At 42.8% G+C, this 14,185-nt stretch overlaps 1 protein-coding gene across 1 annotated transcript in view; it reads right to left on the bottom strand.

Annotated features, from left to right (window-relative positions):
• Positions 1-14,185, bottom strand: part of FBXW8 (F-box and WD repeat domain containing 8) — a 127,929-nt gene that overhangs the window by 64,272 nt on the left and 49,472 nt on the right. Inside the window, exon 5 of the mRNA XM_047697737.1 lies at positions 7,442-7,599. Within this exon, the coding sequence (XP_047553693.1) occupies positions 7,442-7,599 (158 nt within the window). The remainder of the gene's footprint in view (positions 1-7,441; positions 7,600-14,185) is intronic.

Here is a 14,185-nt window from a genome sequence, read left to right as displayed (position 1 = left end):
CTGCCTGCTTCTCTGCCTACTTGTGATCTCTATCTGTCAAATAAATAAATAAAATCTTAAAAAAAAATTTGCAGTAATCGTAGAAATTGAGAACTTCCCTCCTCAGTGTTTCTTAAATCTGAGAGCTTTCAGACCTCTATAAAAAGTCATCTGTGGAAAAAATAAAATAAAATAAAAAGTCATCTGTGGCCCCCTTAGCATGAAAAACAATCACAAGACATGTAGGTGATCACTTGGTACCAACTGCCTGTGAACACAAAATGCAAATTCAAATACTGAGATCATGCTGCATGGTTTAGTTACAAGGTCAAAGGATCCAGATTTTTTTTTTTAGATTACTATAAAAATACAGATTTTAAAAAAACAACAACAAATTGGGGTGCCTCGGTGGCTCAGTGGATTAAAGCCTCTGCCTTTGGCTCAGGTCATGATCCCAGGGTCCTGGGATTGAGCCCCACATTGGGCTCTGCTCAGCAGGGAGCCTGCTTCCTCTTCTCTCTCTGCCTCTCAGTCTACTTGTGATCTCTGTCTGTCAAATAAATAAAATCTTAAACAACAACAACAACAACAACAAACTTTCCTGGAGATCTCACAGCTCCTGCTCAAGATTCTCTCTCTGGACACCCATTTGAGGAACACTGCCCTAATACGTAGATACAACGCATATTCAGGCCAAAGAATACAAAAGTAAGTATGAAATATAATTTCAAATTCTTCTTACTGAAAAATGGAAAAACTTAAAAAAAAGTTTTTATTCAAACACTTCCATCACATAAGCATAGACACAGTCTAGCCCTCTAGACCATAGTCAAATTTAAAGTTCAATTCCTCAAATCCTTTGACACCAAAAGAACCATCTCTGCATTTCAGTGTTCAATTCCAGTCTGAGCACCTTTAAAACGTGAGCATTCTTACTGTTCATTGTTCATGTATATAAAGGTATCCTATTTTTTATAAGGACTATACCTGGTATTTTGGGATTATCAGAAAGTTGTTTCATTTTTTTTTTTGTCAAATACCTAAGTAAGTCCACCAGACCTAAGGTTAGGCAAAGGTTTCAAGCAAAAATTGGTTGTTGAAACTTTTAAGAGAACAATGACCAGAAAAGGCAGGCCTTGGCAATTTAAAAAAAAAAAAAAATCATATCCACAACCCACACCCAGCTGTCTTAGCCATCTCCCAAGCAATGCTTTAGCATGTTAAACTTCTTGTAAAACTTCTATCTTGATTGGGGGGTGAAGAATATTGTTTATTGTATAGAATTACATTCAAAGGTTGTATCATTACATTCCAATGTCACCATCATCATACAAAAAAGAGACATAAGCAAAACTATCAAAGAACTGTCTTTTTTTAATTAAACATAAAATTTTTAAGTTTTAAAAGCACCTACTCTTCGTCATAGCCATCTAACTAAAACATGGTCCTACTGTTCTCTGCTAAAAAGAAGCCTGGAGAGACCCACTCCTCCCATCCATTGTTACTACGCCAGTAAATGAGAAATCATAGTCACTTGGGCCCAGGGCGGGCACAGCCCCGGACAATAGAGCATGTGTGTGTTCAGACAATTGCACTGGGAGTGCTGCAGAAGTGGATAAGCCACTTTGCCTTGCTTCATGGCAGCACACAGAGACAACCGTTGGCTATTCCATCTCGGCTCCTGCATGCTAATATGCGCGGTGTCTGGTCTCTCCTCTCCACTTTGAGGGACAAACGAGAACTTCTTTGCACCTAAAAGGTGTGTAATCTCATTTTTCACCAAACAGTGAGTTTTCAAGATAAACTCTGTGAACGGAGAGTGGGTTTCGAGTACACTGCCTTCCCTAATGCTGTGGCTCGGGGCCAGAGGCAGGCGAGCGTGGAGCAGATGGAGTCCTGGCAAGGTCCCCACTGTCCCTGCATTAGCAGCATCTGCTCATTACTCGGAACCTTCGCCTGCTTTATCTAATGCTCCAGGAAAAGCATTTTGATTTGATTCATTTCAGTACGGTAACGTGCAACACAATTAGTGGTAAAATCAAACTGGAGGACGGCCAGTGCTGACAATCGGAAACAAGGCAGAAGAAATATGAGGCCAATGGGTTGGAATTCAAAAAATCACAACTGTGGATCACCTTGCCAAATCTCAACACCCCAGGTGGGTGTACAGTGTTCCTACCGGGCAAGGAGGCTAAAAAGGATGTAGGGACGACTTACTTTCTCCCAAAGCAGCTTCCATCTCCCCTCTGGATCTGACTCCTTCTGTGGAGAATACGTGTGTAGACCATCAATGGGGCTTCAGTGACTACAGAACTTCCCTTCGGCACAGCCAGGGAGCTGAAGTTCATTAACTCATTTCATCATATTCTTCTCTTCTGTCGGGCACGGTCACAAATGTCGTACAGCAGACCCCACAAGGTACATTTCTTTCCTGCCATGTTTTGCCTAAGAAGTGCCTGTTTGCTGCTCCTGAAAAGGAGCAATATAAAAATGTGCATTTGATGTTTTCAATCTGTCTTTGCCTCAGAAGTAGCTACTCATGAATATGTTGGTATAAATATCACAGTCTCAATCTGTTAAAATGAAGTGAGACCAAAGACAATGCCACCTGAGGTCTGGGAGAAAAATGAAAAGTTGTTGTGTATCCCAGAAATAGTAAAGCCCCAATCGGCTAGTAAAGCAAACTCAGAGTGAGAAGAGAAGTAAAAATGCAAGAGTTCTCACCGAAGACCTAATCCTAGTCCCAAAATGAACTGGAGATACATGAATCGTGACATCAACAATGCCACAGGACCCAGAAAGACAACGCCAACTTGATGGTATAAACGTAAGCAATCAGACAGAGCATAACACGCAGAAACAGACCTGAGTACCGAGAGAATCTCACATCTAAAAACTGATAAAGACAGCACCTTGAGCCAGTGAGGTAGGGAGTGAGGGGCTTTCTAAGAAGAGAGGCTGGAAAAAATAGCCTCATATTCATATTTTATGTTCATATGAACGTATTTCATATTTTATGTCACAGGATAAACTCTATATTGGTCAAGATTCAGGTGTGAAAAATAACCCATAGCTTACTAGAAGAAAGAAGAACAAGTAACAGGTACAAATATGAAAAGAAATCTTAAGCTAAGAGAAATATAAATTGAAACTACATTTGGATACCATTTCTAGTCTATCAAATTGACAAATACCTCAAAGTCTAAAACACACTTTGCTGGCAAAAGTGTGATGAAATGGGCATACCAACATACCTTGCTGGTGAGAGTGCAAAATTGTAGAAACCCATCAGCATTTACCCTTGGATTCATAAATTTTATAGGAAACTACCATTCCTCTACTCACAAGAAATGTCCTACAGGTAAGGCTTACTGCTACCTTGTAATAGCAGAAGGTCTGAAACAACACAACTAACTATTCCTCAGTAAGGGGCTGTGTAAGTTGAACCATGGTCCTTGTACACATGAATACCGCGCAGGTATAAGGGGGAGAAAGGAGGCTGTTTTTCTATATACAGACAAGGACAAGCTTTCAAGACAGATAATTAAGTGAAAAAAGCCAACGTATGGAATAATGTAATTTGTGGTCTTTCATTTAAGAAAGGGGGAGAATACAAACATTCATATCTGCAACACAAATACTGGGAGGATAAAAAGAGAACTAAAATATATGGTTGCTTTAGAATGGAGTGGACAAAAATGGGTAAAAGCAAGACATCTTGGGGCACCTGGGTGGCTCAGGTGGTTAAGCATCTGCTTGTGGCTCAGGTCATGATCCCAAGTTCTGGGATAGAGCCCCCCGTATCAGGCTCCCTGCTCAGTGGGGTGTCTGCTTCTCCCTCTGCCACTCCCCATTTGTGCTATCAAATAAATAAAATCTCAAAAAAAAAAAAAAGAAAAAAAAGAGCAAGACTTCTCAATGGGTAGCCATTTCTATTAGTTTGTTCTTACAGCCCTAAAAATGTAGTACTTAGTCAAAAACATTAAATTACAGAACAAAGCCCACTCAATTATAGATTTAAAAAAATCAAAATTACATACATCTACAACTACCATCCAGAAAAATAAATCATAACAAAGTCCACTGAAGAATAACTGACCAACTGAAAAAAAAATTTTTAAATAGGTCTGGCAAGACTTTTCCCTTTCTAACCAGAAAAGATAACCCAGAGAAAAATGAGAACAGACAGGAACCAGCAATTTGCAGAGAAACAGAAAAAAAAAAAAAAAAAAAAAAAAAAAAGACAATGAAAAGGTGTTCACATGTCCATATAAAGAAAGTAAAACAGGGCGCCTGGGTGGCTCAGTGGGTTAAGCCGCTGCCTTCGGCTCAGGTCATGATCTCAGGGTCCTGGGATCGAGTCCCGCATTGGGCTCTCTGCTCAACAAGAAGCCTGCTTCCCTCTCTCTCTCTGCCTGCCTCTCCGTCTACTTGTGATCTCTGTCAAATAAATAAATAAAATCTTTAAAAAAAAAAAAAAAAGAAAGTAAAACAAAGGCAAGAGTGCAATGCCTTTTCCACCTATCAGACCCGCGTGAGGAAGCCACTGCTCTCATACAGATGGTGGTTCGACCATTCACTGGAAGAACCTTTGTGGAGGGCAATTTGGTAATATTTATCAAAACATAAAGCATGTGTAGCTTCCAACCCAGTTATTACTAGCAATTTACCCCATAGCTATATTTGCACGAGTCCATTGTGGTATTTGAGGATTTTGCTCACAGCACTGTTTTTAGTAACAAAAATAAACCATCGAAGTGTATAAACCATCAAAGTGTGCATCATTAAGGGCTCTAATTATAAATATAGCCGCATTGTGCCATTGTACTCAGCTTGAAAAAAAATAAGGTTTACCTGTAAGTGCCAACAGGGAAAGATACCAAGCTGTGTCATTGTGTTAAAAACAAAACAAGGGCAAGGTGCAGAGAAGTACGTAGCACAGGCCCCATGTGTAAGATGCACAAGGGGAGGGACCAAGGCAAGACGCGAGGGAGGAGCAGTTGAGCTTATTCGGGTGATATATTTTCTTTTACATCGTATATATATTTTTGCTCTTTTTGAATGTTAACTGTATTTTTTTAAATCAAGTTTTAAAATACATTTTGGCCATTATTTACCAAGTATTTGCCAACGAGGGTATTTACCCCACAGATACAGACATAGTGAAAAGAAGGGCCATATGCACCGCAATGTTCATAGCAGCCATGTCCACAATAGCCAAACCGTGGAAAGAGCAGAGATGCCCTTCAACAGATGAATGGATAAAGATGTGGTCCATATATACAATGGAATATTACTCAGGCATCAGAAAAGATGGATACCCAACTTTTGCATCAACATGGATGGGACTGGAGGAGATTATGCAAAGTGAAATAAGTTAAGCAGAGCATCATCATATGGTTTCACTTACTTGTAGAAAATAAGGAATAAGATGGAGGACGTTAGGAGAAGGAAGGGAAAAGTGAAAGGGGGGAAATCGGAGGGGGAGATGAACCATAAGAGACTGTGGACTCCAAGAAACAAATTGAGGGTTTTGGGTGGGGGGGGATGGGTGAGCCTGGTGGTGGGTATTAAGGAGGGCATGTATTGCATGGAGCACTGGGTGTTATATGTAAACAATGAATCTTGGAACACTACATCAAAAACTAATGTACTGGGGCGCCTGGGTGGCTCAGTGGGTTAAGCCTCTGCCTTCAGCTCAGGTCATCATCCCAGGGTCCTGGGATCAAGCCCCGCATCGGGCTCTCTGCTCAGCGGGGAGCCTGCTTCCCCCCCCCCCCCTGCCTGCCTCTCTGCCTACTTGTGATCTCTGTCAAATAAATAAATAAAATCTTAAAAAAAAAAAAACACTCCTAATGTACTATATGGTGACTAACATAATAAAAACAACAACAACAAACAAAGAAGGTAGTTTCCGTCTCCCATCTGTGTGGTTTCCCGAGGCTTCTGTGCAGCAATAGGGACGAGGGGGACAAAGACACTTCTGACCGATGATGGGAAACTGGCAGCACACTGGCCCCTCTCCGCAAGCTGGGTTTTCAAGCTCCCGAGACAGGAGACATGGGGATGCCGATCAACCAGGCGCACGTCTCTGCAGGTGTCTCTGTGTTTAGTAGCAGGTAGTGTTTAGTACCAGCGGGCCTGGGACACACCGTCACACTTCTGGATTCACTACTGGACTCACAGCTCAGCCTCAAGCAAATCACCTCGCTGGTGTCTTTGGGCTCCCGTTTCCCCATCCGAAGAAGAATGTGTGTGTGTGCACAGGCATGTGTGGCTGGGGAAGGCTAGGAGAGGATGCTAGAAATGTAGGATTCTAATTGTACTACAGCTTCTGCATACTCATTTTTTAGAGAAACGCTGGTAATTTGGAAACACTCTCAAGCCGATCTTACGTTACCTACCCAGGAGCTCAACAAACATACAGAAAATACTCCATACCGTAAAAAGAGCTTAGCTGAATTTCTAGAAGCTGAAAAGAAAATCCACCAATGCAGTCCACTACTGTCAAAACTGAAAGAACAGAGTTTATGTTGTTAAAGTAATATGTTGAAAGTAATACGTAAAGTAATACATTTCAAGATTTCAGCCCTATTTTTAAGGGACATATAGATATAAAATTGCCCATTAGTTACTTTACTACAGTTTTGTCCATCTGAGCCAACCATGGACTTTGTGGTTGTTCCACTGACTCCGAATATTTCCAACAGTGACATGACATGAAGACTAACATTCCAAAATATTTCGTGGTCCAACTCAGGCAAGTGGGGAAATCAAGCTTTTGGAGATTGCAAATTCACAACATAATGGAACTTAGGAGCATAGGATATCATGGCCATCAAAACTATTATTCCTATTAGTTACAAACTGACAGGTGTTTCATGACTTAGGTTAATATAATTTTAGGCTTTTCTTACCTAGTTCTGTAAATCCATGGTTGTTCATACACAAAAATAACTATCAATCCCAAAGAAACAATACATCACCATAAATTATTTTGTATGGTATGTAAATGCCAGGAGAAGGTAGGCACTGACTTTTATTTTTCTTCTTTCCATATTTGTCAACAGATTATCTGTCTATCCCCCCTTTTCCCAGTTCCCTTTGGACTGAGCAGAGACTAAAGGAAAAGTAGGCCAAGTATATTTAATATTTTATACCAAACAAGCTATTTGCTTAAGATGGCTTGGCCAGCCTCGTGTCTGGCACTGAAACCCAGCCCGCCAGTTCCAGTAGGAATTAAACACCAGTCTTACTGGGTGCTCTGCTCCATTGCCTACTAATGCATGGAAGGGTTACTGGCCAACTTCTTCACATAAAGGCAAGAGTGAGTGTATGTGTGTGAACATGTGTGTGTGCCCACGTGTATGTATGGAGGGATTACAGGGGGGAGCCGGCCACAGCTGCTTAATTTTTGTAAAGCTTTTTTTCCTTAATAGGGAGGAGGGTTGCGGTTACTTACCATCCTCATAAGCTGCTACCGCCAGCGAGCTGTTTATCCTCACAAAGGAGACATATGGCTGCATTCCAGGCTCGTCCTCCTCATACTCTGATTCCAGGAAAGGGGCTGTGTAGTCCCAGGTGCGGGTGTCCCACACCCTCACGTCCCCTGATGTATATCTGGAAAAGAAGAGCACACTTGGTTCCAAACGGGGACTGGAGAGCGGGGCCATGGTAGAGAAAACAGGGAGAACCTTAAAACAACAGAAGTAAGATCTGGTTGGTGGGCAACCGTTCTTGTAATGTTATTTAGAGGGGTAATTCCAACAGGAGAAAAGGTCATCTAGCTGACAGAAGGCTGTGAACACAGTCATGCTCTCACACGGCACAAGGGTGACAATTCAAATGAGAACACCGTACTACAAGATTTTGGCATCAAGATCTCCCTTACGGCTATCATAACCAATCTACTGCCTTACGTTATCCCAGCAAAGGGATCACTAGCAGAAATCTGTAGAGGCCAGAGTATTTACACACATACACAAAAGACAGACCAAGAGAGAAAAGCTAAGGACTAATGGTCTTACAGGCGCGAGCTTTCTAATGCCTCATCCATGCATCAGATTTGACTGATTAAAGTCCCTAAAGACTAATTGATTTGCTGAAACAATTAAATCTTGCCTTTAGCAGCCAGACAATGCTGCCTTCTCATGAAAAGCTCTTGCCGAAATGCATGACACTCCCCGGTTTTGCCCACTTAGAAAATAGGAGCACTCACTCTCTCCTATTACTACTGCCACTCCAACAAATGACTCTCTCCATCAAAGCCAAGACAGGGCCAGAACCTGCTCAGACATGAGGCCCCTCAGACACGAGGATAATGGAATGGCCAGATGACGAGGCGGTGTGCTGTCTGCCATCGAAGTATTTATGCTAAGTTCCTTACATCTGCTACAGAGAGCTTGGTTCAACATGTAAATCAGCTAACCACGGGGAGGCATGTTAGAAAGGCTTTAAGAGTCTAATGATATACCCCACAAACACAAAGACAGGCACATGACTTTAAGCAGGTTCACAGTCTTCTAGAGACCCTGGCCATAGTTCCTTCAGGGTTTCTTAGATCCCACATAAAAACCATAAAGACTCAAGATAATCTGAGATTAATTCAACTACTGAAATCTATCACATGATATATCTATCAAGTAGTTACAGATCAATCTCTCATGTGAGATTTCCTAATAAAGAAACTAAGAGGGACCCCTGGGTGGCTCAGTCAGTTAAGCGTCTGGCTTTGGCTCAGGTCCTGAACCCGGGGTCCTGGAATCGAGCCCCACATTGGGTTTCCTGCTCAGCAGGGAGACTGCTTCTCCCTCTGTCCCTCCCCCTGCTCATGGGCACACTCTCTCAAATAAGTAAGATCTTTAAAAATATATAAATAAAAAAAACCAAGTAAGAACATTCTGATAAAGGAGTGCTTTTTTTACTGAATGTAGCAGTAATTCCCTCAAATTATTGATGGTAAATATATACATTATGTGATTCAAAGATGATTCTGTCACACAAATTCCCTCAGTTGGAAAATTCGGCTCTCTCCCTGCAGGATGGTGTCTGGGAGTGTGCCTGTGGTGTAAAGAGCCAGTGAGAGAGACGCACTTTCAAAAATTGGGCTGAAGGAAATCCACATGACAACTGATCCCCCAGTAAATAGGAACGCTCACTCCATGAGTGTTGTTAAGCCTGGTGATGCCCAAGCAAGGGTGGATATTGATATCACCGTGGCCAAAGCATGGCCGCTGGCTCCCAGGTCCTCCAGGCAGCATTCCAGATCACCCTTCTTAATGAGGAACCCTATACAAGAACACACACCACTACGCCAAATCCACCAGGCTCACCCGGACACCCCAGAAAAGAACTCAGGTATTCCCTGGACTAAGGCCATTTGCTTAGCTACAGAGACACTGAACAAAGATAACATGTTTGAATGTCTAGACTGTGCATGATTAGATTCTTAAGCTCTACATGAAAGGAAGGAGCCATTTCAGAAAAGAAAGGTGAGATAGACGGCGACACCATCAGAAATAGAGACAAGGAGTGAAAGGAAGACACAGAAAGCAAATGCAGGGGTCCGAGAACTCCGGGACTTGGAATCGTACTTCCTTTCCTTTGATGCCCGGTACAGCGGCCGCACACACAGTCTCTCAGGCCCTTTGTGGACCCCATTGGGGCCCCCGTGGCCAGCAGAGGGGTACAGAGGAGAGCATGTCAGGGCCTAAGCTCCAGCCCCAAAGCCCCTTTACATAGTTCCGAGACAAAACAACAAAACCAGAACCTGATGAACTGCTGGCCCACACACAACAGGGAGCCCCTGTGAGAAACAGCTGCCACTCGCTCTCCTCACTGGCAGGGCTCCCACAGAGAAGAGCGCTCTGTTCATGTCTAACGGGTCCTCACAGGGCTTTTCCTCCACAGAAATGTCCCCCTGACCCTGAGATGCCGCAGGTCTAGAATTAAACTTGTGTTCTCCTCAAAAGGCTTCAGTTCACCACAAACTAGCCCACTGCTGAAATCCTTCCTTTCCTCAGTGACAACATCAGTCCTAGTCCCTGGTACAAAACTGAGCAGCTCCTACACACACACACACACACACCCTGGCCCCACCCACACTGCCCAATGTGTTCTGGTGGCCACGTCCTCTCCGTTTGCTTCCCCAGGGATGCTGCCCCCATCCAAACCGCTCAATACCTCAGGGCCCCTTAGTCCCAAGCCTCCCCCACCCCATCAGCCCTGCACAAGCCAAGCGCTCAAGAAGTACTTGATGACACAAATAATCATTTTTCCTTCCTCTCTTCCCCTTCCCACTGGACCATGTCTCCCTGTGATCTAGCCTACAGCACAGCAGCCTACACTTTTCTCTCACAGCAACGGTCTGTCCAGATCCCCAAGAACCCTTCAGCTTCTAAGGTCAGGGTCTGGGTCTTGCTCATAGCTATGAGCCCAACACTAGAAGTCCTGAGTCAGACTAGAATAGCACTTGACACTTAGAAAGCCCTCTAGCTACTCAAGCCTTAATGTCTTATTGATGACATTTTAATTACTGGGCCTAGCACAGAGATCCCTCCACACACTAGCTTCTCTCCCAGGTCTCATTGTCTGGTGTTCCTTAGCATGAACCTGTCTCTGGACAAGTCTGCCATTCCTGACTTCCATATACTCTTACTGAAGCACCTTTGCTCACATTATCCACCTTTCCGGAGTGTTTTCCCTCCTGCCAACCCAGCCCAGTGGATCCAACGTTGGCTGTGCGTGAGAATCACCTGGGATGCTTTCCAAATTCCTGATATTCAAAGTACACCCAGACCACTGAAGTCTGACTCTGGGAGTGGAGCCAGGCATCAGTGTTTCCAGCGGTTAGGCAAGACTGCGAACCACTGACCTAGCACAAGCCTATCAACCGCTCAATGTTTAGCACAGACCCTCTTCCTCCATGAAGCCTTCTCTGGTTCAACTACACTGTATCAACTGCTCTGTATCTGAAGAAATGGTGTTCATTACCTGCCACACTTCCACTTGATGCTCAGGTCCCGAAGAAGGCCACATCTCAATGCTCTATCTCTATCACAGTGCCTTACACACAGCTAATACACAGTGACCGGGAGGGGGTATTCATGAGTAACAACTGGACTGGTATGACTGGCACCTCCTTTGACTTCTACTGCCCACCTTCCACTGCTGATTATCAGCGAGACACTCGGAACACACACATGAGAGGGGTTAAACTCCTTGCATTTACTTCCAAAATGATTAAAATATGTATAAAAGCATAGGCTAAGCTAAATTATTTTGATAAAGAAGAACACTTTCAAAGATATCCATTTAAATTAACTCCATTCTTCATGGCCAAAGAGCAGGAGAATAGCATAATGCAAATGACTTAGGAGGCAAAATATAAAAGACTCTATGTCTCTTTTTTGAGGGAAACAAGTAATACCAGCTCAGCAGGTACCACGTGATGACTCAGCACCAGACTCTAGAATCGAAGGCAAGTGAGAGCAGCCATAGCAGTGGAGATCAGACTCTGTGCTAATGAACTCGTGCTAAAGAAACAGACATTTTCAGGAGGGTAAAACGATGGTTGGAGCAGAGGGAACCAGACCAAACCCTAAATGTGATCTAAAAGTGCTTAACAACATTGGCCAGGAGAAGCAAGAACAGATATCGAAGGGAGGTAGGGAAAAAAAGCTGATTTTTCTCCAGAGCTCCAGATGTCTTTATCGCTGCCTAATGACAATTACACTCAACCAATTAAGACGCCACTATGACAGTTGCATTGTCAGTAAGCCTTTGGACCCCAATGTTGCTGGCTCTCTAATTAGTGTCTGCGCAAAGTACAACGGCAACTAATATATTAGCTGCTGTGAGAGTACTAAAGAAAAACTAAAGGAATAAGAAGCCTTTTCCAGATGAGTGAGGATGTCCCAGTCCAGGGCACGGACCAGTGAAACTGTATGCCTTCCCAATCTTTTTTACGCTTGGCAGGGTTACCTCCAAATAAATAGGTCAGAGACCACAGCTGATTTTTTGTTGAAAGAATGGGAATAGAGCCTCTCAAGCTCGGCACGCCAGAGCAATTGCCAATTTACAATGATTTACCACCAAAGAGCTTCCATTAACTACTAAGTTTCCACGAACAGACTACTCATTTGGACTAAGAGGCCCAAAGAAAAAGGAAGAAATGCTGTATGGCTAAAAGCAAAATAAAACAAGCCCCACCTTTAACCTTTCTTGTGGGGAGATGTAAGGGGGTGTTTACATTTTGCTTCCAGGTGCCTGAGCTTACTCGCTAAAAACACTTTTTTTTTTTTTCCAAGGCTCTTCATGACAACCTTGTGGGTTGTTTTGATTTAGGAATGCTGTAAGTAAGGTTAAATGACTTATTTGGCGCTGTTCTCTGAGGGCGCACTGAGGAGTGGGGCCCCGGGCTCTCGGCTCCTCCGGGCCGGGGACCGGGAGGCCGCCATCTTTATTCCCGTCCTCCGGACTCTACGGAAAGCGCTCAGGGAACAAAAGCTCCCGAAAGCGAACCCGAGCGGATGACTCAGCGCGGCCCCGGGTAAGGGCGGTGCAACTCCGCCTGGGGCAAAGACGCTTGAGAATCACTACAACGGGCCCCTCCCCCAGAAGATCTACAGGAAACCCAGCCAGGACCAAGTTCACCTACCAAGGAGAACGGCGGAATTCCAGAGGAGAAGAAAGCAAAGCACGGAACTCATGGCTTTCTCCCCATGATTTTTTAGCCTTGCAGTTAATTTAATTTTTTTTTTCTTTTTCAATTTTTTTTTTTCTTTTTCTCTTCTTCTGCTAAATTTTTTTTTAACTTTTACCATTTTCTTTTTTTTAACGTTTTTTAAATAGTTTATCTAATATATATATATTTTTTCCTCTTTTTATATTTTTTTTTCTTTATCGGCTTTCTTTTTTTTAATAGTTTTTTTTTCCTTTCTTTCTGAACCCCTTTTTATCCCCTTTCTCCCCCCTCACAATTCAGGATCTCTTCTGATTTGGCTAAAGCATATTTTCCTGGGGTTGTTGCCACCCTTTTAGTATTTTACTTGCTCCTTCATAAACTCTTATCTGGACAAAATGACAAGGCGGAAAAATTCACAACAAAAAAAAGAACAAGAGGCAATACCAAAGGCTAGGGACCTAATCAATACAGACATTGGTAATATGTCAGATATAGAGTTCAGAATGATGATTCTCAAGGTTCTAGCCGGGCTTGAAAAAGGCATGGAAGATATTAAAGCAACCCTCTCGGGAGATATAAAAGCCCTTTCTGGAGAAATAAAAGAACTAAAATCTAACCAAGTTGAAATCAAAAAAGCTATTAATGAGGTGCAATCAAAAATGGAGGCTCTCACTGCTAGGATAAATGAGGCAGAAGAAAGAATTAGCGATATAGAAGACCAAATGACAGAGAATAAAGAAGCTGAGCAAAAGAGGGACAAACAGCTACTGGACCACGAGGGGAGAATTCGAGAGATAAGTGACACCATAAGACGAAACAACATTAGAATAATTGGGATTCCAGAAGAAGAGGAAATAGAGAGGGGAGCAGAAGGTATATTGGAGAGAATTATTGGAGAGAATTTCCCCAATATGGCAAAGGGAACAAGCATCAAAATCCAGGAGGTTCAGAGAACCCCCCTCAAAATCAATAAGAATAGGTCTACACCCCGTCACCTAATAGTAAAATTGACAAGTCTTAGTGACAAAGAAAAGATCCTGAAAGCAGCCCGGGAAAAGAAGTCTGTAACGTACAATGGTAAAAATATTAGATTGGCAGCAGACTTATCCACAGAGACCTGGCAGGCCAGAAAGAGCTGGCATGATATATTCAGAGTACTAAATGAGAAAAACATGCAGCCAAGAATACTATATCCAGCTAGGCTATCATTGAAAATAGACGGAGAGATTAAAAGCTTCCAGGACAAACAAAAACTGAAAGAATTTGCAAATACCAAACCAGCTCTACAGGAAATATTGAAAGGGGTCCTCTAAGCAAAGAGAGACCCTCAAAGTAGTAGATCAGAAAGGAACAGAAACAATATACAATAACAGTCACCTTTCAGGCAATACAATGGCACTAAATTCATATCTCTCAATACTTACCCTGAATGTTAATGGGCTAAATGCCCCAATCAAAAGACACAGGGTATCAGAATGGATCAAAAAACAAAACCCATCTATATGTTGCCTACAAGAAACT

Source organism: Lutra lutra, chromosome 12 (genome assembly GCF_902655055.1).
Source record: "Lutra lutra chromosome 12, mLutLut1.2, whole genome shotgun sequence".
Classification (NCBI taxonomy): Eukaryota; Metazoa; Chordata; class Mammalia; order Carnivora; family Mustelidae; genus Lutra; species Lutra lutra.
Note: the sequence above shows the minus strand (reverse complement) of the source record. Positions and strands in the feature narration are given on the sequence as shown.